Below are 23,995 nucleotides of genomic sequence, written 5' to 3'. Positions count from 1 at the left end.
ATGCTCTACCATGCCCACTTTCTTAGGAGCCAACACGGGGGCTGTAGCCCAGCAGGAGGCAGAGCCCAGACATATGGGCGAATATTTTGCAGAGTACCAGGCCTATGGGCAGGAGTTCAGGGAAGCCCTCTCATTCAGAGATTTTGTTAAGCTCCAACGGGATAGTAAACCCCGCGACCATCACAGAGGGTACCAACATTACCATGATGGTGACACCCACCGTGTAGCGAGTAGATTCCACTTGCCTACGTTTGATGGTTCATCAAACAATTCGGCAAAGTCTTGGGTGGAGAAGCTGGACATTTATTTCCATCTTAACCAAATGTCGGAGACAGAGGCCATCAAGGTGGCAACATTGCATTTGAATGTTGAGGCCCAGGATTGGTGGTTTCATGGGATGGTTACACTAGGGCACTCCACAGTGACGACATATGCCAGGTTTACCAGGAAACTGATGGAGCGATTTGATCAGAGGGATCCGGAGTAGCATTTTGTTGAGCTGACGAGGATCAAACAGACAGGGAGCCCAGAGACCTACATTGCAGATTTCTTGAGGGTCTCTGTGATCATGCCAGACCTATGCACGACACGAAGGGTCTATATGTATGTTGAGGGGTTAGTAGAGCCACTTCGAGGTTTAGTCCGATCCACTAGACCAACCACACTCCAAGACGCTATTAGCAGGACCCGAGACTTACAGGACGTCTTACCCAGGACCCAGACACCTTATCCCCAAAGACAAACTTTTCAGTCTAAGGGTAAGGATGTGAGGATTCCACCTCCAAAGGGGAATCCAGGACAAGTACAACTTGACGATGATGGCAGGAGGGAGCTGAAGAAGCAGCGGTTGTGCTTCACTTGTCAGGAGCCATGGGCACCAAGACATAGATGTGCTACTGGTAAAGCACATTTTATTGAGGTCTTCTCCAAGAGCAGTGGAGAAGAGGATGACGAGAATGATGCGGAGGCACGAGATAGCCATGCCGTATAGGGTCCTTTGCCACCACCACCGCCAACAGCAGGTGGTGCACCTTTTGCACCCACCGGAGGGGCCCTTGCAGCATTGCGAGGAGTACCCACGTATCTGACGCTATGCGTACGAGGGACAGTACGTGGCCAGCGAGTATCAGTTTTGGTTGACAGTGGGGCGACCCACAACATCATCGATGCCCAGATGGTTGAGCGGAGATGTATACAAACATAGGGTTTCAATGGGTTTTTAGTCTTGTTCCTAGGAGATCAGACCATGACATGTGCTCGTTATGTTCCAGAGCTTTCAGTGACGATGGGCACCTACACATTGACTGACCACTTTTTCGTGGTCGATATTCCGGACACCAACATGATACTGGGTGTTCAGTGGCTTATCACTCTAGGGAAGGTCACGACAGATTGGAAGACCCTAGAGATGGAGTGGGATGATGAGAAGACAAGGAGGCATGAGAAGATACGGGGACAGCACACATATCCGCCTCACACTGTTTCGGCTCATCGGATAGAGGCAATCTTCCGAAAGGGGGACATAGAGTGGGCAGTGGAGCTGCGTGCATCAGAGGCAGGGACTACAGGGCAGACGATACATCCAGAGATACAGTCTATCCTTGATCGGTATGCCATGGTGTTTGGGGAGATTCCACCAGGACAGCCACCAGATCGAGGGTTTGAGCACACCATCGAGCTTGAGAAGGGCATACATGCCGTGATTACCACCCCTATAGGCACCCCAAGGCCTATCGGGATGAGATTGAGCACCTACCCAGGAGTTGTTGGCTCTTGGGCATATTCGACTGAGCACGAGTGCTTTTGCTTCTTATGTGGTATTGGTGAAGAAGAAGGAAGGTACATTGAAGATGTGCATTGACTACAGGGCCCTGAACAAGAAGATCCTGAAGAACAGGTACCCCATACCCAGGATTGATGAGTTGATGGGCGAGTTGAGGGGCACGTTTCTTCTCAAAGATTGATTTGAGATCTGGGTACCATCAGATTCGCGTGAGGGAGCAGGACATTCCCAAGACCGCCTTCAGGTGTCACTATGGGCACTTTGAGTTCTTGGTGATGCCTTTTGGGCTAACCAACGCCCCAGCTACATTCCAGTCCTGCATGAATCACATCTTCCTTAGTCACCTGAGGAAGTTTGTGTTGGTATTCTTCGATGATATTCTCATTTAAAGCAGGACTTGGGAGGAGCATCTCCAGCACATTGAAACAGTATTGTGTATCTTACAGGAGTAGCAGTTCTATGCCAAACTCTCCAAGTGTGAGTTTGGGTTGACGAAAATGTTGTATCTGGGACACATCATAGGGGTGGACGGAGTGAGGGTCCACGAGGAGAAGATCAAGGCCATTAGAGAATGGCTGGAGCCGAGAAACGTGACAGAACTTCGAGGATTCATTGGCATTTGTACTTACTACTGGAAGTTCGTCAAGAGTTTCTCACAGCTTGTTGCACCCATAACAGATTTGACGAGGAAGGGGGCTTTCAGTTGGTCGGATACAACGCAGTGAACCTTTGACAGGCTCAAGGAGGTTATGAGCAGCTGCCCAGTGCTTGCATTGCCAGATTTCACGCAGCCATTTGTTTTGGAGTGTGATGCGTCGGGAGAGGGGATCGGCGCAGTATTGATGTAGGGAGGTCACCCTATAGCCTTTGAGAGCCAGAAGCTCCTTCCGCACAAGAGGTTGTATTCCATATACGACAAGGAGATGCTGGCCATCATGCATGCATTGGCTAAGTACCAGTAGTATTTGGTGGGTAACAGATTCAAGGTGAGGACTTATCACAATAGCCTCAAATTCTTTTTGGAGCAGAAGCAGCTACATGAGAGACAGCAGAAGTGGATCAGTAAGATCCAAGCATATGACTTTGACATTGAGTATGTCAAGGGTAAGAACAACGTGGTAGAAGATGCCCTTTCACGTAGACCAGCCACATTGTCTCTTATGAGCTTGGATACAGATTGGAGGGCTTGACTCTTAGTAGAGTACTCCAAGGCAGTGTTGCACGAAGCGCCCCCCCCTCCCCGGTTCCAAGCCCCGAAGCGCGTCCCGTACGGAAGCGCCTAGGAACCTTGGCCGAAAGCGCGCTTCCGAAATTTTTAGACGCTTCCTGGAAATTTGGAAGCGTTGGCGCTTCGCTTCCTAGACGCTTCCCAGACGCTTCCCAGGCGCTTCCAGGACGCTTCCAGAAAAGCTTCCAGAAAAGCTTCCGGAAAAGCATTTAGAAAATCGTTTTTTTTTCAATTTTTTTTTAAATTTTAGGTGAGTTTGCTTGTTAGGGGTGGGTCTACCTTGGGTTAGGGTGACAAATGAAAGCAAAAAAAAATATAAATATGGCAGATGCTCCCTCATGGTAATGTTAAATTCTTAAAGTAAAAGTGACATTCTCCTTTATTTTTCATTTTCATCCTTTTACTTAAATTTTTAACATTACCATGAAATGACTCAGAATGTTTGAGAGTGGTTCCAGCCTCATTGGACTTCATATGGAGAAAATAGAATTTCATATCCTATTCAAAATTCAGCAGACTTAACAGTTTTTAGGTATTCAGGATCAATGGGATTGTGGCATTTCATTAGATTATATCAAGTATGAAGGTATGCGATTAGCATTTAATCAAGAGCACCAAGCCCTATATGTACCCTGGTGTTGGTGGTGTTAATTGTTGAACTCCTTTGTCACGCGGCACACCCTTAGCAAAAAATTACCTTTCAATCAAGTCAAAATCATCGATCAAACATGTTAAGCTTTTTCTACCATATTTTAAGTCTTGAATTAGGTAGTTTGATCAAAATTGGGCAATGTTGACTAATATCCCTAGACAATCGAGGTAGAGGCAAAGGCTAGACAAGAGGAGAAGAATCTAGATTCTAGATCATTAATGTACAATGGATGTTATATCTATCTTGATTTATGCAAAAATATGCATGTTTTCATGTCTTCTACAATTAATTTGGTATTTGGAATGTTTGTTTTGAGTATAAATGCAAAAAAATATAAAAAATATATATATATATATAGCAGACGCTTCCGCAGACGCTTCGCTTCCTAGATTTTTGGAAAATGACGCTTCCACGCTTCCGCTTCCGCTTCCGCGCTTCCGCTTCGCTCCCGCTTCGTGCAACATTGCTCCAAGGACAGGTTTGCATGTGAGGTTCTGGATGGGCAGGTGGCAGATGACAGGTACAGGGTGGTCGATGAGATCATCTATTGCAGGGACCGGATCTTCTTGACTGAGGGGTCTCAGCTCAAGAAGAAGATGCTCCAAGCATCACATGATTCACCTTTGGCAGGACATTAGGGGTTTACCAAAACCTACAAGGCACTGCGTCAACCTATCTTGGCCCGCGTCAGCCCCAGGAAGCCCTGCGTTAGCTCTCTGAGCCTCTACGTTAGCTACACTTGCCCCTCTGTGCTCTACATAGCACTTAGTTGCCTCTGCGTGGCCCTGTGTGAGCATTGGCTGCTCTACTGCTATCCTGGCACTATCTCTGCCTCTCTGTCTCTCTGTACTCAATGCCCCTCAGCTGCTCTCCTGATCACTGCTTCTATCTCTCTTAGCAAACCCCGCTCTAGAGAATAGAATGACTAATCACTCTAGTGTATTCTCCAAGTGACCCTCAAGCATTCTCTTATACTTTTCCTATTGACATATCAATGTCCGAGATTAAGTCCCTAATCAACGCCTAAGATTAGATTTGGCTTGATCCATGTCTTTTGGACCATTCTAACACAGTTTCATATTAAGACACATTAATATTTTATTTTCCCTAAGTTTAGACTTAGGGACTCCATTAAAAATATTAATTATTTTAATATCTCCTGAACTGTTTAAAATCTGCCCAAACCCTTTCTAGGTATTGGAGATCTCATGTGCCCCAACCTCTCCACCAAATTTCGTGGCTAGAGCACATACGATGCTACCCCAAATCAACAGTTCCACAAAAACAACTTAAGGGTTATTCTTCTTGCGTGATCAACTAGAAGAATCAATTTGATGTCCCTAGTTATTAGCAATTAAAGGCAGATTTAAAGTTGACAGCTATTGGGAAAAGGTAACTGGACCTAATTTATCCAGTCAGAGCCACTACCCTAAATGGAAAAGGAGTTTCTTTAAGGTCTAGATTGGGTGGTTTCCCCCCATGTTGGTGTAGAGAATTTCGAGGCATTGACACCACCCAAACAGGAAACCAACCTAAATGTCCAGGTGTTAAAGGTGGGATAAACAAGATGAAAGGATTAGTGAGAGGAAAAAGGATAAGGAGATGAAAAGATGAAGAATGATGAAAGGAGGGTGCCAGAAAATGTTGTGGAGTTGCTGGCTAAGATGATTAGAAGATTATGAAGATTAAGAAGAATGTCATTGAAGCGCCAAGAATGAGATAAACTTGTCCCCGACAATGACGCCAGAAAATGTTGTGTGGCGTTGGCAGGATAAGGATGATAAAACTGATTAGCAAATTAAGAAGAGTGATGATAATTGTCATAATGCCAAAGCCCAATAAATTGATCCCCGACAACGACGTTAGAAAATGTGTCGCTTGACAAGCTAATGAAAATGATGAGATAGGAATAATGATATGAAAAGGGATGTTATCAACCCTGACAACAAGAAATTTGTCCCCGACAATGGCGTAAGAAAATGTTGTCGCTCAGATTGTACAAGCACTACGACAATGACTCCGGTTGGGGTTTGTCACCCTGATTCCCAACCTCTCTGTTCTAGATGTCTCCCAACAACATACTATGGGGGGTAGCCCATATGGAAATGTGAAGGCGAAGGACATGTTGGTATCCAACAAATCTGGGAGACACAGTTGAGTGGCCTAGGTACTTGGTTAAATTTAGCAAGATCTTAAGGATTATATTAAATTCAAATATGATTTCCAGTGCCATATAGAGTCAAAACTCTTGCTTATTATTAAATTAAGACCAAGTAACTGGATGGGCAACTCCTGCTTAGATACTTCATTAACTTATATGTGATGCAAATCCTAAGACCTAGGTGTGATGCAAGGACCTTGATTACTTTTAGTTATATGTCTAATCTAAGTATGACCTTCCTCTTAACTGTTTTGGAACTAGTCTTTAGAGTAGGTTGTGGAATGGAAGCCAATAGGAAGCAAGCAAAGGCTTGATTAATGATACCTCCCCTTGTGTTGCAACTACCTAATGCCTTCAGCATTGTAGAGGCTATGGCTCTAACGACTGCAAGGTCACCGTGTTAATCACTAGAAAGGTGTTGAATCCCTTAAGTTAAATCGAGAAAGGGTGGCCCTACATGTCTATCGACCAAACTTATGCTCAGAGATAAGTTATTAATGCAACTAGACTTAGAATGCTTATGCAAGGAGTGCGAGTGATTCTTGGGTTAAGATTGCTTATGTAAAGTACTTTAGTTATGATTACTCTACAATTATGACGATGAGTACTTATTAACAAAAATTAAGGGACAATCCTTAACCACAAGAATGTGCCAAGTTAACAAGTGCCGAAATGAACGAGAGATGACAATAATACAATTACTCAAGATAAATGATTCACCAATATGTTCAAGATAACAACAACCATAAACCAATAGTAATTTTGACACTTTTCTATTCATAATACTTATCCAATGATTATGCAAACAATGTTCCTTAGTCAAATTAGAAAATGATAATGACCATTCAACTTAAGAGGGAGGGGAGAGGGTTACGAGGGGAAATAAGGCCACAACGAAGGGAGAAAGAGCTAGAAGGGCAACGAGGAGGAAGGAGGTTGCGATAGGCTTGGAGGAGGGGAATAAGGGCTGTCGCGAGGGGATAAGGGAAAGCGGAGGGTAGAGGAGGTGAGAAAGAGGGAGGCCAAGGGATGAAGAGGCAAGGAAAAAGGTCTTTAGGCCTACAGCAGGGAAAGAATGAAGGAGTGTGAAAATTCGAGAATCCCACCCGAATCACCTACTGCGGTAATTGATTAAAATTCTCCTGTCTGTTAAATACTGTAAAAAATTATTTATTGTTTCCTACAACAAATATTGAAGTTAACACACCGCAGCCTTCACTTAATTAATTAATTTGCCCAAAACAAGAACACAACAAATAGAGCAAGATGCACAAGTGACAGTACTTTTTGGACAAATGTTCCTGGAAAAATCCAATGTGGGAAAACCAGTGCAATAGCTCTGAGGGTTTTATATTATTAAGCAGTAGTTTTTTAATACCACTCTGGATGCCCTTCTAACAATCCAGTTACAGAGAAAATAAACTGGCAGAAAAACTTAGAGAGGTTACCTCACTCTACTCAGCACATCCGACTGTTCCGACAACTGAACCAACTGTCCCCGGCTATCTCTGTGTTGGCCCTGCATCAGCCTCAATAGGCTTTGGGTCAACCCAACTGGGAAACGTCTGCCCTCTGGAGCAGTTTCCAGCCCTCCCAGCTTAGAAATCTCAGCTCCCCAACAGATTTCGGATTTTTGCACTGGAAGATTGCGTTGCTTTCGCATGAGCCCTTCTGACTTTGCATCAACTGTGTGTGGGCCCTTCCGGCCTAGCGTCAACCCATCTTAGGTCTGCGCTACCTCCTCCTGGTGTCTCTCTGCGTCTTTGTTGTTGATCATGAGTCCCAGAGAGGATACTCCAACCCAACCATCCTTGCCCCACACTGCAAACGCTCACTATCAAAAATCTCTCGGCAGCTACTCTGCTTCAGAAAATCGATTCTCTGAGCTCCCTTTGTGTGTCTTCCAAGTGGCCCTCAAGCCTCCTTAAATAATCTCCTCGTTGACAGTCAACCACCCAAATTAGAAGCTAATCAATGGCGAAGATCATTTATGCTTGATCCTCATCTTCTTCTAGAAGTTACACCCACAGTTTATATTAATACCCTTTAATAATTAATTATTTTAATACAACTGTTTCTGGGTGGAATTTCTCAAAACGATTTCTGGGTTCTTTGGAATACATGTGCCTAAGCCTCCCTGCAAAATTTGAGACTTAGAGCACATCCGATGCTACTAGAAATCAACACTCCCTCTTAGCGAGGAATGTGCTCTAGTAATGCCTCCAACTGAAGCATCACACTATTCTGTAACATCTCCCTCTGCGTTGTTGATGTCTGACATGTTGTCCACCAACCTCTGCGCAAATGTTGCATCTGTACTGTTGCTGACCTTGCCACTGTCAACATTGCATCTGTACTGCAACTCCCTCTAAATCCTGCATCTGTGTTGTTGTTGCCACTGCCACTGCCAACTACTACTACATTGCAAACCGTTGCTACTATTGCATCAACAACAAAAAAACATCCCAAATTACTGAACTAACTGTGTTCAATATGATACCATGTGAATGTTGGAGCATGACTGTTGCTAGCCTCTGCACTGACCCTCTGAATCTTCAGCGTAGTTGTTGACCTCTACACTACTGCCAAATTTGCTCTGCGTTGTTCAGTCTCTGGCGCTCCTAGCCACTGCAACTATCTCTCTAACACTCCTTGGCACCATCTGACCCTAGTCCATCCTGCTCCTTTTGATCTGGGCTCCCGTAGCAAGGAATTGATCTGAGAGGTGGGTTCCTCAAAGATCCTGCCCATCTATAGCTCTTTCGAACTACAGCTCCAAATCAACCCACCTCCCTCCTGGAGGTATCTCGGTTGTCATGGAAAACTCCTCTTTCTCGATCTTCACGGGCGCAGCCTTCAAATCGTGTTTCTCATGCTTGTCCTTCTTCATGAGAGGACACTGTGTAGTGTAATGACCCATCTCACCACACCTCAAACACTTGATCTTCAAGACTTCCTTCTTACGTCTTCGTTGCTCCTGCTATCCTTTCGATGCAAGGGTTGCATTCTCCTCCTTCTCCTTGGGCTTTGACCAACTAGTGTTGCTTCCGTCAATTTTAACCTTGACTAAGTCTCTCCTCGACTCCTCTTGTTTTAGAGTTGACCACATCTCATCCCAATTCGACAAAGCTACTCTGCCCAGGATACTTTGGACAAAGATTTGCCACTCATTTTAGCCAGAATTAAGGGCCAGTCTAACCAACTTTGAATCATGAGGTGTATGCCCCACACAGACAATTCATCACAAGTTGTTGATTTGGGGTAGCATTGGATGTGCTCTAGCCACGAAATTTGGTGGAGAGGTTGGGGCACATGAGATCTCCAACACCCAAAAAGGGTTTGGGTAGATTCTAAACAGATCAGGAGATATAAAAATAATTAATATTTTTAATGGAGTCCCTAAGTCTAAACTTAGGGAAAATAAAATATTAATGTGTATTAATATGAATCTGTGTTAGAATGGTCTAAAAGACATGGATCAAGCCAGATCTAATCTTAGTCGTTGATTAGGAACTTAATCTCGGTCGTTAAGATGTCAACAGAAAAAGTATAAGACGAGGCTTGAGGGGCACTTGGAGAATATACTGAGGAAGACCAGTGAGTTCAATTTCTGAAGCGGGGTTTGTTGAGAAATTGAACCAGTGGTCTGGAAAGCAGTCAAGAGGCAGCAAGTACGGAACAGAGAGACGGGAGATCAACGCAGAAGAGGCAGACGCAAAACCAGAGGAAGCCACGTAGAGGCAGTAGAGACTGTGAGAGCCAGAAGGGCCTACGTCATCCACGCAGAGGCTGCAGGAGTGACGAAGAAGCCCAGAGAGGTTGCGCAAAGCCTCAGTAGGCTGATGCAGACGGTTTCAGGCTGACGCAAAGGGTTTCAGGCTGTTGTCGAGGTCAGTAGGGCCTACGCTAGGTTTATGAAAATGTTGGAAGTTTGTGTATCTTTGGGTAAGCCAGTTTGGCACCCTATTGTACAAGAAAATTGCTGAATAATAAAATCCTCCCTTGCTGCACCGGTTTTCCCACATTGGGTTTTTCCGGGGACATTAGTCCAAAATAACTGTATCAATGTGTGCAAATTTTTGTTTTTGTATTACGATGTGATATTTGCAGCAGTATTTATTTTAATGTTTGCTGAAGTAATTTCATGAATAACTTATGATGAAAATTTGAAATAAGTAGGAAAAGCAAATTAGTTGCTGCAGTGATAGAATTTTCACACTAGTCTCTTGAAGATTCATGAGGAATGGATCCACATGCTCCCCCTTCTGCATCTGAGCAGATCTCATCTTCTGTTCAAGGTACATCTTCCGTTGCTCAGAAGATCCCTGATATAACTAGACAAAGCGTCCCACGTCTCCTCAGCAGTCCCTCTACTAGTGATGTGACAGACCACATGATCCTTCACTTCATCATGGATCATTCTTTTCGCCTCCGCCATCTCAGCCTTGTATTTCTTCAATGGATCTGCATTTGCAGGGACAACCACCATGTTACTAACGTATGTCTTGAGGGCATGCTCATCTAGAAGGAATGACATTCTAGCCTTCTAGATGACATAGTTGGATGCTCCGTCTAACCTGTCCTGATCCTGCAAGCCACTAGTTGCCATTTCTGCCACAAATGTCGAAAATATCCTCTCTCTGCGTTGTCGCTCGACTAGCCTATGAACTCCCTGAAGGAGCTAGTAAAACTGCTGCCCCTTGCTGCTGCTCAGCTCTAGAGAATTCAAATTCCTTGGCTAGGAATTCTCTGAGGAAGAAATTCCCTCGGTCGTGCTTCTCCTCTCTCTTCTTACGATTTCTGCCTAGCAAACTGCTTGCAGAAAAATCTACATCCCACCAGCTTCTCCTCACACCGAGGCTTCAACGCTGCTCCCTCCGCCATGGCAAGATCTCAATCTGGAAGCCCTTCTCTCTGTCGATTCACTCAGAGAAAGACTGCCTCGAAATTTTAGCCCTCTTGCTAGGATTGCGCAGACCCTCAAGGATTTTGAATTGCTGCCTCCTGCAACTTTTTTGACCTCCCTCTTCTGCTCAGCGTTGGGCTCTCTGGGACTGTTCTTCTTGCTTCTCCTGCACTAGATCTGATACCATGTGAAAATTCGAGAATCCCACTCGAATCACCTATTGCAGCAACTGATTAAACTTCTCCTATCTGTTAAACACTAAAACAAATTATTTATTGTTTCCTACAACGAATATCAAAGTCAACACACTACAGCCTTCACTTAATTAATTAAATTGCCCAAAACACAAACAGAACAAATAGAGAAAGATGCACAAGTGACACATTATTTTTTGGACAAATATCCTCGAAAAAACCCAATACGATAAAACCGGTGCAGCAGCTTTGAGGGTTTTATATTATTAAGCAGTAGTTTCTGAATACTACTCTAGATGCCCTTACGGCGATCCAACTATAGAGAAAATAAATTGGTAGAAAAACTTAGTGAGGTTACCTCACTCTACTCGGCAATTCTGGTTGTTTCGGTAGCTGAACCAATTGTCCCCGGCTATCTCTACGCTGGCCCTGCATCAACTTCAACAGGCTCTGCGTTAGCCCAACTGAGAAACATATGCCCTCTAGAGCAGTTACCAACCCTCACAACTCAAAAATCTCATCTCCCTGGCAGATTTCAAATTTTTGCACTAGAAGACTTCGCTGCTTCTCCGTGAGCCCTTCTGGCTATGCGTCAGTTCTGCGTCGTCCCTTTTGGCCCAGTGTCAATCCCTCTTGGGCCTGTGTTGCCTCCTCCTGGTGTCTCTCTGTTGCTAATCCTGGGTCCTGGAGAAGATACTCCAACCCAACTATCCCTGCCCCTCACTTCAACAGCTCACTATCGAAAATCTCCTGGCAGCTACTCTGCTTTAGAAAATCATTTCTCTAAACTCCCTCTGTGTCTTCCAAGTGATCCTCAAGCCTCCTTAAATAATCTCCTCATTGACATTCAATGGCCTAGATTAGAAGCTAATCAATGGCAAAGATTATTTCTACTTGATCCTCATCTTCTTCTAGAAGTTACACCCACAATTTATATTAATACCCTTTAATTGTTTTATTTTCCTAAGTTTAGACTTAGGGTCCCATTAAAAATAATTAATTATTTTAATACAATTGTTTTTGGGTGGAATTTCCCAAAACGATTTATGGGTTCTTTGGAATACCTGTGCCTAAGCGTCCTTGCAAAATTTGAAACTTAGAGCACATCCGATGCTACCATAAATCAATAGTGAGAAGGTCACGGTAAAGGAAAGAGGCCCACGACTAATGAGAAGGAGGGATATGTTGAACGTAAAGGCCCTGAAAACACTACAAACCCTCTCAATAATGTGAAAACACTTCAAAACTTTAAAACTCCACCTCAAATCACTACAAAAAAAAAAATCCTTGAGGGCTCACAGTTTCTCATTGAGCTTGGAGCAGAAAAAGATGGCGGAACTTGTCTTCCTAGGCCTAGATCCACTTCTAGAAGCCCTCGCGAAAATATTCCAAGGCTTGAAACCCTTGAAATGCTTGAAATTCTTCAAATCTACCTTGGAGATCACCAGCACAAATGAAAAGTAAAAATACACAAAACCCCAATATATACAAAAATTTAAAATAAATCCCAAAAACCCCAGCTGCAAAACAAGGGTCAGAAAATAAATTATTTACAAAATATACATGTGTATACAAGGCTTGAGAAAATCTTGAGAAATTATTTTTCTGTAAATCTTGATAATGGCTAAATGTATTTTCGAAATATAGATGCAAAATCCATAGCCTTAGCGAAGTTAGAAAACCATAGTCAGCCTCTGTCCAAATTTTGTGAACTTGAAACCCAAGGGTTGGGGAATCTGCAATCACTATATATTTCTAAAAAAATAAATTGTTAGAACACACAGTGAATCAGATAAATTGTTGGGGTCAAGTTGGACAAATTGACCCTCCTCCAACATATAAATAGAAGAGACCTCCACCCTCATTTGGCACATTCTAATTCAACACACAACATATTCTTCTCTCTCCTTCATTGATTGGGTCATACATATTGCAGGGCAGCTTTTCTTCTTCACACATGCGATATTTTTTTAGGCTTCTTTGACTGTTTGGGTTGACTTTTTGTAGCAAGACCATTTGACCTTGTTTGACAGAGTTTCCTTCATTGGTTTGACTTCATTTGACCACCAAAAGTTCAATTTTGGAAGGCCAAATTGCTAGGCACAAAAATCGAGGAAATTTGGGCACTTTGACAAGTGTTGACTTCAAGGTTGACTATTGTTTTGACCACAAAAGATTACAACAGACTTTCTTTCTTTTTTGACCAAACTTCACTCTTTTGGAGGGTTGTTTTGAGCTGACTTTGACCAGCAAAGAAAGTCAAGTTTCACTTCCTTTGACTGAGCCCAAGAAGAGGTTTTTTGACATTTCACTATTCACTGGTTCGGGCTCTTTGACTGCTATTGATTGAGAGCAAAATTGCAAATTTTGTTTGGGCTATTGAATCATCTATTTGGCAAGTCAACTTTGAATTTGATTTTGTATCATTGTACTCTATTGGATATTCTCTCTCTGTTCAACATTTGATATTTGATAATAAGAAGGATTGATCAAGTGTTTTCCCAATCTTGGGGTTTTTCCCTGGCTTGAGCCAAATTCTTGTCTTCTCGTCTTGGCTTATCTTTTTCAATATATTGTTCATGTTCTAGGGTTTGGAATGGAGCAGAAAAAACAGAGGAAAAAGAAAAACGCAGGCAGCAAGAGGAACATTTTTCCTAAAGGGGTTTCAAGGCAACAAATGGTAGCCAAAAACCTTTAAAGATTTTCCATAAATTTATATGTTAAAACAATATACTCCAAGTTTAAAATCTTCTTTAAGAAAGATTCATGAAATCCCCAGATCTAAAATTTTAAAACCCATTGACTGTGAAAAACTTTTGAATAATGTCTTTGCAAATAATTTTGAGGCCAGATCTTACCCTCCAGGGCCTAGATCTGACTTCAAATTAAACTTCTCTTTCAGATTTTCACCATGTACCTGCAAAAACGAAAACGAAAACACCCAGAACCCAGCTATACAAAAATAAATAAAACCCAGAAACCCAAGTCAGAAAACCAAGAAAAATTACAGATCTATGCACAAAAATGGTAGATCTATCAGATATATCATATGAAGAGTATGAGTCCAACTTCGCTTCCAGATCTGATAATCTAAGGCTCTTAACAACCAGATCTATCAATTTTCCACACAAAAAATTAAATTTCTAAATTTTTAAAGAGGTGCTAACTCAAAACCCTTCGTGTATCACCAACAAAATCTTATGATAAGCCCAGAGCTAATTTAGCTCGGCTCTTTAGAAAACACAAATTGAGAGTTGGTTGGTCCAACTGAAAACTTCCCCTAACGCCCAAGGATTTAAAAATCAAGATGTTCCTGCAAAACTCAATCCAGCCATCAAAATAGAGCGAGAAAATAATAATAAAATTCAGACAAATAAAGATACTTGCTATTACGTTCAAAATTTAAATTAGTATTTAAACCCCTGTGACTGAGCAAGATATTTGTACTCAAATCACTCTTCAGAAACTATCATCAATGGCTTTAGATAAAATTATGCATGAAAACAACATATCTTACAATATTCCCATGAAGAGTAACACCAACAGAATTTAACTCCAAAGTCTTTCTTTATTATCCAAAAAAAAGAATACACGAGCTTTTTGCTTAGCACACGACTCAGAGATCAGATCTCTCAACTGACAAATGACTTCCTATTTAAAAATAAATCCTCCAATGCCTAGTTCAAGTGATCATCGTCAAAGAAATCTCGACCGGGATGAAGATTAAAATTTCTTTTAATCTCATCCATCGAAATATTTAAATATTTGGAGAAATTCAAAAATTTTAATTAAATTCATTTTAATTAACTCAAAAATAGAATTTTTGAGTTAATTTCCCTAAAATTTTGACTTTGACTTAACCACCAGGGATCAAAGGTTTAAAATTTATCAAAATAATTAATTTACCTTAGTCTCGGGACCTTTTAAAATTTAATTTTTTAGGACCGATGAATTTTGCCTTTAAAGAATTTAAATTTACCTAGGACCTAGAATTAATTAAATTTCTGGCTTAGGATTTTAATTAATTTTTTGCCAGAAAATTTAATTAATTAACCTATGAGGGGATAAATTATTTTTCCAAACCTCGAGACACTTTACATCATGATTTTCATACTTTTTACATCATAAGGGGGAAAGCCCAGTTGTAATAGACCCTCATGGACTACTCGTTTCTACGATACAAGTATAATCCAGCAGACCAAGCAATTTGTAATAAAATAACCTAACCAAATAGTTAGGATTATTCCCAAATCACTTTTAGATAGACTCGATCTAGAACTGTTAAAATTGGCAACTAGGGCCAAACTCCATGTGGGTCATCTTATTTATGGCAGCTGATATTTTTCTTGGATCCCTCTCATTGAGAGGTGTAGGATTGATCTACATCATCCGATTCCGATAAGTATTCATGGAGTTATGAATTTATTTGTGTTATAAGACAATTCATCAAGGTCGGCCAGCAACCAAATAAACCCCACATGTGATCAACGTTTTAGTATAAAAAGAGGTGACTTGATTGTCATTTGCACACACACTTCACTCTTGATTTCTCTCCACTTGTCTTGGGTTTTAGTGGAAGAGAAGTCTAAGAGGAGGAAGCCCTAAATGCAGGTCTAGAAGGAGACCTTATTCGTTGTAAAAGAAGGATGCCCTAGCCGCAGGTCTTGTGAAGGTTTGGCCGCAGTTCAAAGGGAGATCTAGCATGGTGAAGGAGGCCTAACAGCTGACCCTAAACGTAGTCTTATCATACCCTAGATGCCCTAATCTATACGTTGTTTGAGACAACCCTTAGACGCTGGAAAAGAGGCAGTAAAGAGGCTCTCTAACTCGCTGCCCTAACCAACAAAGAAGGTAGGGACAGCGTGGGTGTTTTAGGGCTGTTAGAACCTCTTGGTGACTGCGTGGAGGGTTGTTCCATGCTACAAAGAGGCCGAGTTAGGTAAGGAGAATTGCGAACTGTTTGTGGGCAGCTTTAAGGTAAGGGTGACACTGTTTGGTTGGCTAATAGGTGACAACAATCCTTGTGGTAGGCCGTAGGCCTTGCCTAACTAAAATAGGGATAGCATGGAGGCTTCTTGGGCTGAAAAGTACCCAGAAAAGTGACACGAATGGAGGAGACCCTCCCTTAACAAGGTCGTAGGTTTTGAGGGATGTTTTAGGTGACTGTTTGAGGGTTGTTGTAGCACATGGGTGCCCTAACTAGTCACAATAAGGAATAGCAACAAACACAATCTTCTACACCTCCTATTTGTTGTAAGAAAGAGACATTGTTGTGTTTTAGGTGCACATCTTGTCCACAATCCTAAAGACCAGCATGGTAGATACATAGGACAACAAACATAGTGTTGCAATGTTTCATGGTGGATACATAGGACAACAAACATAGTGCTGCAATGTTTCATGGTGGATACATTGGACAGCCATGACATAGTGCAGCAGTGGCACAACGGGACAGCCATAACATTGTGCAGCAATGGCACAATGGTACAACCATGACATTGTGCAGCAGTGGCACAATGGGACAGCAAGCATGTGCAGCATGGTGTTACATGATGTTTGCAGCATGAAGATGAAGAGCAGCAAGATGGGTACAGCATGATGAGGTACAGCGCAGCAGTGATGCAACATGGTGCAGCTCTGTGATGAGACATGGTATGATGATGTAGCATGGTGCATCACTGTGATAGGGTGATGGAATCACATGAATCCATATCAGTTACCTCATGAGACATCTTGTTAGAGATGATCTATGCTCTTATCTAGATAAGTCAAAGTGTTGACTTATGTTCTAAATGTACTATCTCTCTCTCTCTCTCTCTGCTGAACTATTGAAGAACATATAAGAAGAATTGGTCAAGGGTTTCCCCACATTGGGGTTTGTCCCTGGCTAGCGCCACATCTTGTGTCCTCTTGTCTTGGCTTGTCTTCTACGATTTATGTTTATATTCTATCTGCAGTTTACTTTAATGCTGATGTGATTGCTATTCTGGAAAAGATATTGAGCTAACTGTGAAAATTGAAATAAATTGCTCTAGCATAGAACATACCTTAAGTTAACAAGAACACTAGGATTCGCCTAAGATCCTAGCAACAAAATCCATTCCATCTTTGGAGTAAGACTGGAGGGGAAAACTCTGTCGACCATCCGAGAATAGATCGGTGAGACAAAAAACCTCCCAGAATGGATATCATCACTAGAAAGATAAGTTTACCTAGGTTGTTACATTCATGACACGGTTCTGCTAAGATTATTTACATCATATACATGCAAAATGGGTTTACATTATAACATGATGATCGGGCAAATGATGATAGTTGGGCGGCACGGACAAATCGACCAAGTGCTATCCCTTTTGCGAGAAAAGGGGGTGTATTGCTATGGGTCATTGACACGTAATGGTCAACACATTGTACTTTGGGGTGGTTGACACATGAGTGGTCAACAATACCTAATTTCAAAGGGTCTTATTTTATAAAGAATTATTTATTTTGAGCTATATTCACATTGAATCTAAAATGTTATATTGGTAAAACATTGATGAATCAAAATTTACATATTAAGAAGTAAAGCTGGCAAATAGACTTGAATGATAGCTGTCAGGAATGTTCTCTTTGCAAAATTTGTTTACTTTTGCTATAATAGATTGTATCTTTTATAGCTTACTGCTTGATATAAACCTAATAGTATAGCATGAAGAGTCAAGACTTGGTTCTATTATTCATATTCTATTTATATTCATTGGTAGAAAGGAAGAATTAATTGAGACATTAAGCTTTTACAGTGTACCTGCAAATTGGAGTGTTAAGACTGAACAGCAGAATAGACATAAAGGAATATGAGCTAGTCAAACCAAAGCCTGAATATTATGACTGAACTTATTTCAAATTAAGAACCTAAAATATTCCAGCTAAAGTATTGACATATTGCCAGAGAAGCATGGGCTAGGGGCAGGCAAACATTGAGGTCCTTTCACATAGCAGCAAAGAATCAAAAACTACATGTGAATCCTTCCACTTACACTACATATGAAATAAGTACAATACGTAAGTGCAATATAACTGCAGAGAGAGCAAATGTAATATCTTTCCTTAGATATATTTATGCAATTTCTTATTCATAGATCCTGAAATAAGAATAATGGATGTGTGGGGTCATGCATTTTTTCTGTCATTTTTCACCCTTTTAGCCTCTCGGTATGCTGCCTTCCTATTTGTGTGGAGATCCTTGTAGATGTGTGTGCATGTAAGAGAGAGAGAGAGAGACCCGTGACGAACAAGGAAATCGATGATGACAATCACACAATTTGGCTTGAACTGTTTGGTTTTGTGAATGACATTTGCAACTTGAGCAACTGGAACCAACATGAAGCTTTCCAGCTCTCCATCTGCCACACAATCCCACAATATTCTCAGGACAATATAAAGTCCATTCAATCAATCAACAGCACTTATGAAGATTTCTTATCAAGCCACAGAAGGAAAGGTAAAAACAAGTTTCAATCATTTTGCAAAACCCCAAAGAACATGAACTGAAGGACAGAGATAAGACAAGAAATAAATGGAGATAATATTCAAGAAAAATACCTACAAAGGTGATTACAAAAATAAGACATAACATGCAATATTAGGTGCATAGATTTTGAAAATGCAACTCAAAACAACCAAATGCAAGAGGATGCTACCTTGTCCAGTGTGAAAATGTGATAGCTAAATATCCTTAGCAAGGTCCATATAGTGAAAAAAACAAGAATGATGGAGGAGACAGTTTATATGACAAGGCATCCTTCAGGATGGATGTGTTCTGCATAGAACAATGAACCATCTGTTTGTTGCATACATTGGTGCCTAGCACTTGAACCAATAATAAATCCAAACAACTATCTTTGGACAACTCCTAATCACTGAACAAGTGATACTCACACAAATACAACAAAATTTATTAACAGCTAGGAAAACATTTCACAATCAAATTAGTCATCACCCAGAAATTTCAACCCTGAAAAAGCTAAGGGAATCCAAATAGCACTAGGTAATAAGCCACTGTCACCTCACTTACCTCCTCTCAGTTCAAAGTTGGTGATTACTAACATCAGGGAGGTATCCCTAAGCGATCATAGGGGTCAACACTTGAAACAGGAAATGATTAATAACACCAAAAGTCAAATAGAACTTCTCGTTGTGTTTGAAATAGGCAATAAAAATATAAAATATTGAAAGCTGGAAATTGTCTAAAACACTAAAAATTGCATGGAAAACACTGCATAACTTTGTACTATATCTGGGCAAGCAATCCAATACAAATCTAAATTAAAGATGCCTAATTAAAATGTATAAAGTAGCAGGAATAACAGGCTATTAAGGCTGTTTTGTATTGGAAAAGTAACTAGGTTTGTTCTTCATAATTGTCTTTGTACTCATGTCATTATGTATATATGATGTAAAGAAAAAAGATAGCTATTTATTTATGAAGCATGGGTTTCATGCTTGGGTCATTGGTCAAATAGGTCAAGGCATCCATTGCATGCCTATAGGATTTATCATGCAATGTTAATCTAGGTTGTCATTGATGTCAATATATGGCATTGTTTGTGATGACAAGGTCATGAGGTATATGTCAATGGTAAAGCCCTAAAGTAAACCCTAGGTGCCAAATGTTGATGCATGCCCTAATATGCCCTATTTGAAGATGATGAAACCTTAAATGCATAAATGCCTTAAGTCCTAAATGCCTATTGAGATTGAAAGCCTAAGTCTATAAAGTAGAAGCCCTAATCCTAATGTCATGCCTTAAATGAAGAAGCCTTACCTCGAATACCAAAATCCCTAGATACTAAGAACTGCTGTAAATAAAATTAAAATGGCAGTCTCAAAAATTAAGTTTCTTGATGAGGAAATGACCTTAATTAAGAATGAAATTGCCATAGGTTTGTAGAGGGAAATTTCTCCTTTCCAACGAGCTCTCACACTTCTGTTAACTCCCTATAAGTTGGAAGAAAACTATTTTACAAAGATCAAATATAATTTTTTTTTATGCAAGCTGACATACAGCCTCACCTCATGTCAGCCTCCTCTCATATGACATGACCATTCATTATAGGTCAAACATGTATATAAATTGGAGACTAAAACTCGTTCAAAAAGGCATCTTGGTGAAGAATACAGATCTTAGCGACAAAGATTAGTTCACATCTCGTGAACTTATAAAGACGAAATCTAGAGGAATCATATCACAAACTTCAAGTATATGCGGATGATCACGTTGCAAACAATCTGCCTTTTGAACCTGTAGATACAAGTGTGTAGACTCTCCTGTAAGGCTCCCCATGTACCTGTGATAAGAATGATGACTTTCAGATCTGTTGAAGACTACAGGATTAACATTGCAGACCTCAATCTTTTTTGAAGACTACGTACTCTTACAACACCTGTTCTGACCCGAATTGGTGGCTCATTTGTTTACTTCTTCACTGGCCTTCATTGCTGAAGAATATTCAGACCTGTAGCTGCTTATTATTGAATATTCTGTGGCAGAGTTTTTTTATTTTTATTTTTTATGGTGTGACAGACCACTCTCTTGGTGCTGTGACAAACCTTGTTTGGTGTCAAAATTTCCTTGGTGCTGTGGCAGGCTTCTATGGTTCAATCTGTGACAAATTAACCCCAGATCAGTGACAAGATATCCCTTGAAGTACTGAAGAGAACTTCGGACCTGTGACAGTCTTAGTGCAGCAGTTGATTTGGTGTGTGGAGTAGAGAAAAGTCCTGGTGCAGTGTGATCTTCTTTGGACAGTTGGTGCAGACTTGGTGCAGTGTGGTGCTAACTCTTCTTGGGAAGTGTGAAGACAAACAGTTGGTGTAGTGTGGTGCTAACTCTTCTTGGGAAGTGTGAAGACAGACAGTTGGTGCAGCATGGTGTGTTGGACAGTGGTGTAGTGTGGTGCAAGGATTGTCTTTGCTGAAGTCTTGGTGCAACATGGTGCGTTGGACACTGGTGTAGTGTGGTGCAAGGATTGTCATTTCTGAAGTCTTGGTGCAGAATCAATGAAGAAGTGTGATGGTGCAGAATAGTGCAGATTGGTGAAATGTAGTATTTGATCAAATAAGTCCAGTGAAGCAGCAAAGAAGGATTGGTGTCCTTGGAGTTGGTGCTCCTAAACTCAAGGTTGGTGCCTTGGATAGATAGGGTGGAAGCCCTAGAGATCGGAGCCTCATCAAAACCAAGTGGAGCTTGGGAACATATTTATATTGTATACAATTCATTTTTGATTAATAATACAATTATTATACATTGATTTTATTTAAATTGTGAAGAATCTAGCTTGTAAAATAACAATTGAAAAGAAATATTGATTCACCCACCTCTCACTATTTCCAACAATTGGTATCAGAGCCAACTTCTTCATAATCAGCCTAACAGCTGGAAGAAGGATTCTTAGTCACAATGAAAAATCAAGAAGTGTTAGGATATCGGTACTCCTCCCATCGGTGAAAGTCCGTAAAGAACAGGTGACATCGATTGAGGTGACAATGGGTCCTTGTCCCATTGTTGCCACTTGATCTAGTAGTAGTCCTGTTGCACTCAAATTGTCAAGGTTCCAGGGAAACGAAAGTACAAAAATTTTTCAACAAGGATTGGATCACCTATCAGCAATCCGTGTGTCATGGCCATCCCATTCTTCAAGTTATATAATGTAAATAATCTTAGTAAAACCTTGTGTCTATGTAACAACCTAGGTAAACCTATAACTTGATGACGGATTCCATCCTAGGAGGTTTTTTAACCTCGTTGATTACCTGTGTTTTTCAACACTGCTAATCAGAGGAGTTTTTTCCCTCCAGCTTGAACCCCAAAGATAGGGTGAAATTTATTGTTGGATTATTAAGTGGGTCTTAGTGTCTTAATCGGGTCTCATGTAAAGCTAATTAGCTTAATTATTTTATTACAAATCAGTTGGTTTACTAGATCATATTGAGTCACAGATGGGTTATGTGTTTCCAGGGTCTAAGACAAATGTGTATTCCCTCTTTTAGTCTTATAAATGAAAATTCATATGTATTAGAGGATTGGAAAAATAATTAAATCCCCTCGTGTAAATTAATTAATTTTTCTAGCAAAATACAATTAAATCCTAAGCTAGAAAATTAATATATTAAAGTCAAGTTAAATTGTCTTAGGAAAATAAATTCCTCAAATGGAAAAATTCGTGCGTCTTAAAAGAGTTAATTTTTAAAGGTCCTCCACCAAGAGAATATTGTATTTTTCAAGAAAATTTGGACCCTTGGACCTTGGTAGTTAAGTCAAAGTCAAATTTTTGAAGAAATTAGCTCAAAATAATTAATTTTGAGCTAATTAAAACGGAATTAAATGATAAATTCGAAAATTCCTCAAAAATGAAAATCAAGGGCCAACATTGAAAGATCTTGAAGTGTTTATCAACGGCCAAGATTTTTTTGACAAGGAATAAAGAAACTAGTCGTTATTTTTCTATTTGGAGGATTTATCTATAAATTAGAGAGTCAGTTGAGTCTATAGTCATCTTGATCTCTAGTTAGAATTGTTGCTGAAGCATTTTGTAATATTGTCCCATTGGAAACTATTTTTTTCTACTATAATAAAATACTTTGAGGTGCAACTCGAGGTGTTTTTGTCGCTGATCTGTTGTATGTATTGACTACAGGCTTCCTTTGTGGTGCTTTATATTATTATTTTGAGATAATACATAGTGTGTGCAGGTACTCAATCTTTGGTCTCCAAGCTCACAGACTATGGGCAAGGGTTACTTTGTTTGGATCTCTAGTTTTTATATGGTGGATTGAATCTTCACTAGGGCTATAGTGAGCATTAATTTTTTTGAACATTTTAGCCATTCTTTCAAGGAAAAAATATAATAAAAATTATTTTCTCAAAATTTATTTAAAAACCCATGTACAATTTGTAAAATAATTTTGTAATTTTAAGTGTAAATTATTTTTCTAACTTGGGTTGGGGTTTTAAATCTATTTTGTATATATTTGGGGTTTGGATGTTTTTATTTTCATTTTTGGAGCTGGATCAAGGGATCAAGTGAAAGAAGAGCTAGACCTAAGCCCTTGAGGGTAAGATCTAGTCTCTAGACAATTTTGTAGGGACATTTACTGAAAATTTGACAGAAAAATTAAGATCCGAAAGAGAGAATATTCGAGACACTGGTTTTCAGATTTTGGCCTCCTCTTGCCATTTCATCCCCTGATCTATCATTCCAGCCCTTTCATCCCCACAAATTGACCTCCCTTAGCCTTGCTCCAATTCTTGGCCTCTTTTGCCTCAAAATTGACCTGAAACCCTAAGTTGAAGTTTAAAGCTAAATACTTGACGGGTTTGTAGGATTAAGGTCTCAAAATTCCTATTTTTCAAGTGGCAAAGTGATCCCAAAGTTTCAATGGTAGGATCTTCAAGGCCTTGGGCCTAGGGTTTGACCTCTAAATCCTTGTTTTCTGCAGTTTTATTACAGCAAGCAAATTACTAATAATTAGGCCTTAAAATCACAAACTAAATGGTTAAACTCATTTAAAATTGCAAAATCTTCATTTTCACAAATTTTGGCTTTTGGATATTTGAGTTTTGGCCTAGATCTAACATTTAAGCTCGCTGAATTTTTCTGCATAATTGAAATTTTCTACAGATCTGAAATTTTTGAATCAAATACTTAATAAGGGCCAAAAACTGAAATTTTCAATTTCCAAATTTTTTTTCTATTTTTTGGAAATATTGGGCATCATCTTAAGCTTGATTAATTTGTTGATCTGTGGTTAACTCACTGCTGTAATAAACATATCAGTCCTGAAAATTATTGAGTCAAACTCTCTAAAAAACTTAAAATTGAAATTTTCAAGTTCTAGTGCATTATGCTATTGGTGGGCATATTTGCCATCTATTTTTGGCAATTTTATCTTGTTGATCTGTCTTTATTTACTGCTGCAAATCAAGAAATCAGATCTGAAATTTTACTGAATACATCATCATAAAGTGTGCTAAAGAAGCCAATTTACATTGCTAGTCAAATTGGAAATTTTATGTTTCATGTGTTGCGC

General features: G+C 40.2%; 1 protein-coding gene across 23 annotated transcripts in view; it reads right to left on the bottom strand.

Moving 5' to 3' along the window:
- LOC149187470 (nudix hydrolase 20, chloroplastic-like) overlaps window positions 1-23,995 on the bottom strand; it is a 614,870-nt gene that overhangs the window by 209,122 nt on the left and 381,753 nt on the right. For 13 of the 23 annotated variants that reach the window (XR_016255775.1, XR_016255776.1, XR_016255774.1 and 10 more), the window contains one exon: window positions 18,200-18,309. Coding sequence is in view for 19 of the 23 variants with exons in the window: in XM_089411363.1 (XP_089267489.1) it covers window positions 18,200-18,309 (110 nt within the window). In the remaining 4 variants the exon portion in view is untranslated. Of the gene's footprint in view, window positions 1-18,188; window positions 18,310-23,995 lie in introns of all 23 variants that reach the window. The other 10 variants (XR_016255773.1, XM_089411370.1, XM_089411372.1 and 7 more) reach the window with 1 other exon arrangement.

The sequence above is a fragment of the Pinus tabuliformis genome, chromosome 3_1 (genome assembly GCF_031772625.1).
Source record: "Pinus tabuliformis cultivar Carrire ecotype Pingquan chromosome 3_1, CPIR1, whole genome shotgun sequence".
Taxonomy (NCBI): domain Eukaryota; kingdom Viridiplantae; phylum Streptophyta; class Pinopsida; order Pinales; family Pinaceae; genus Pinus; species Pinus tabuliformis.
The sequence above is the reverse complement of the archived record's forward strand: the minus strand, read 5'-3'. Positions and strand labels throughout refer to the sequence as shown.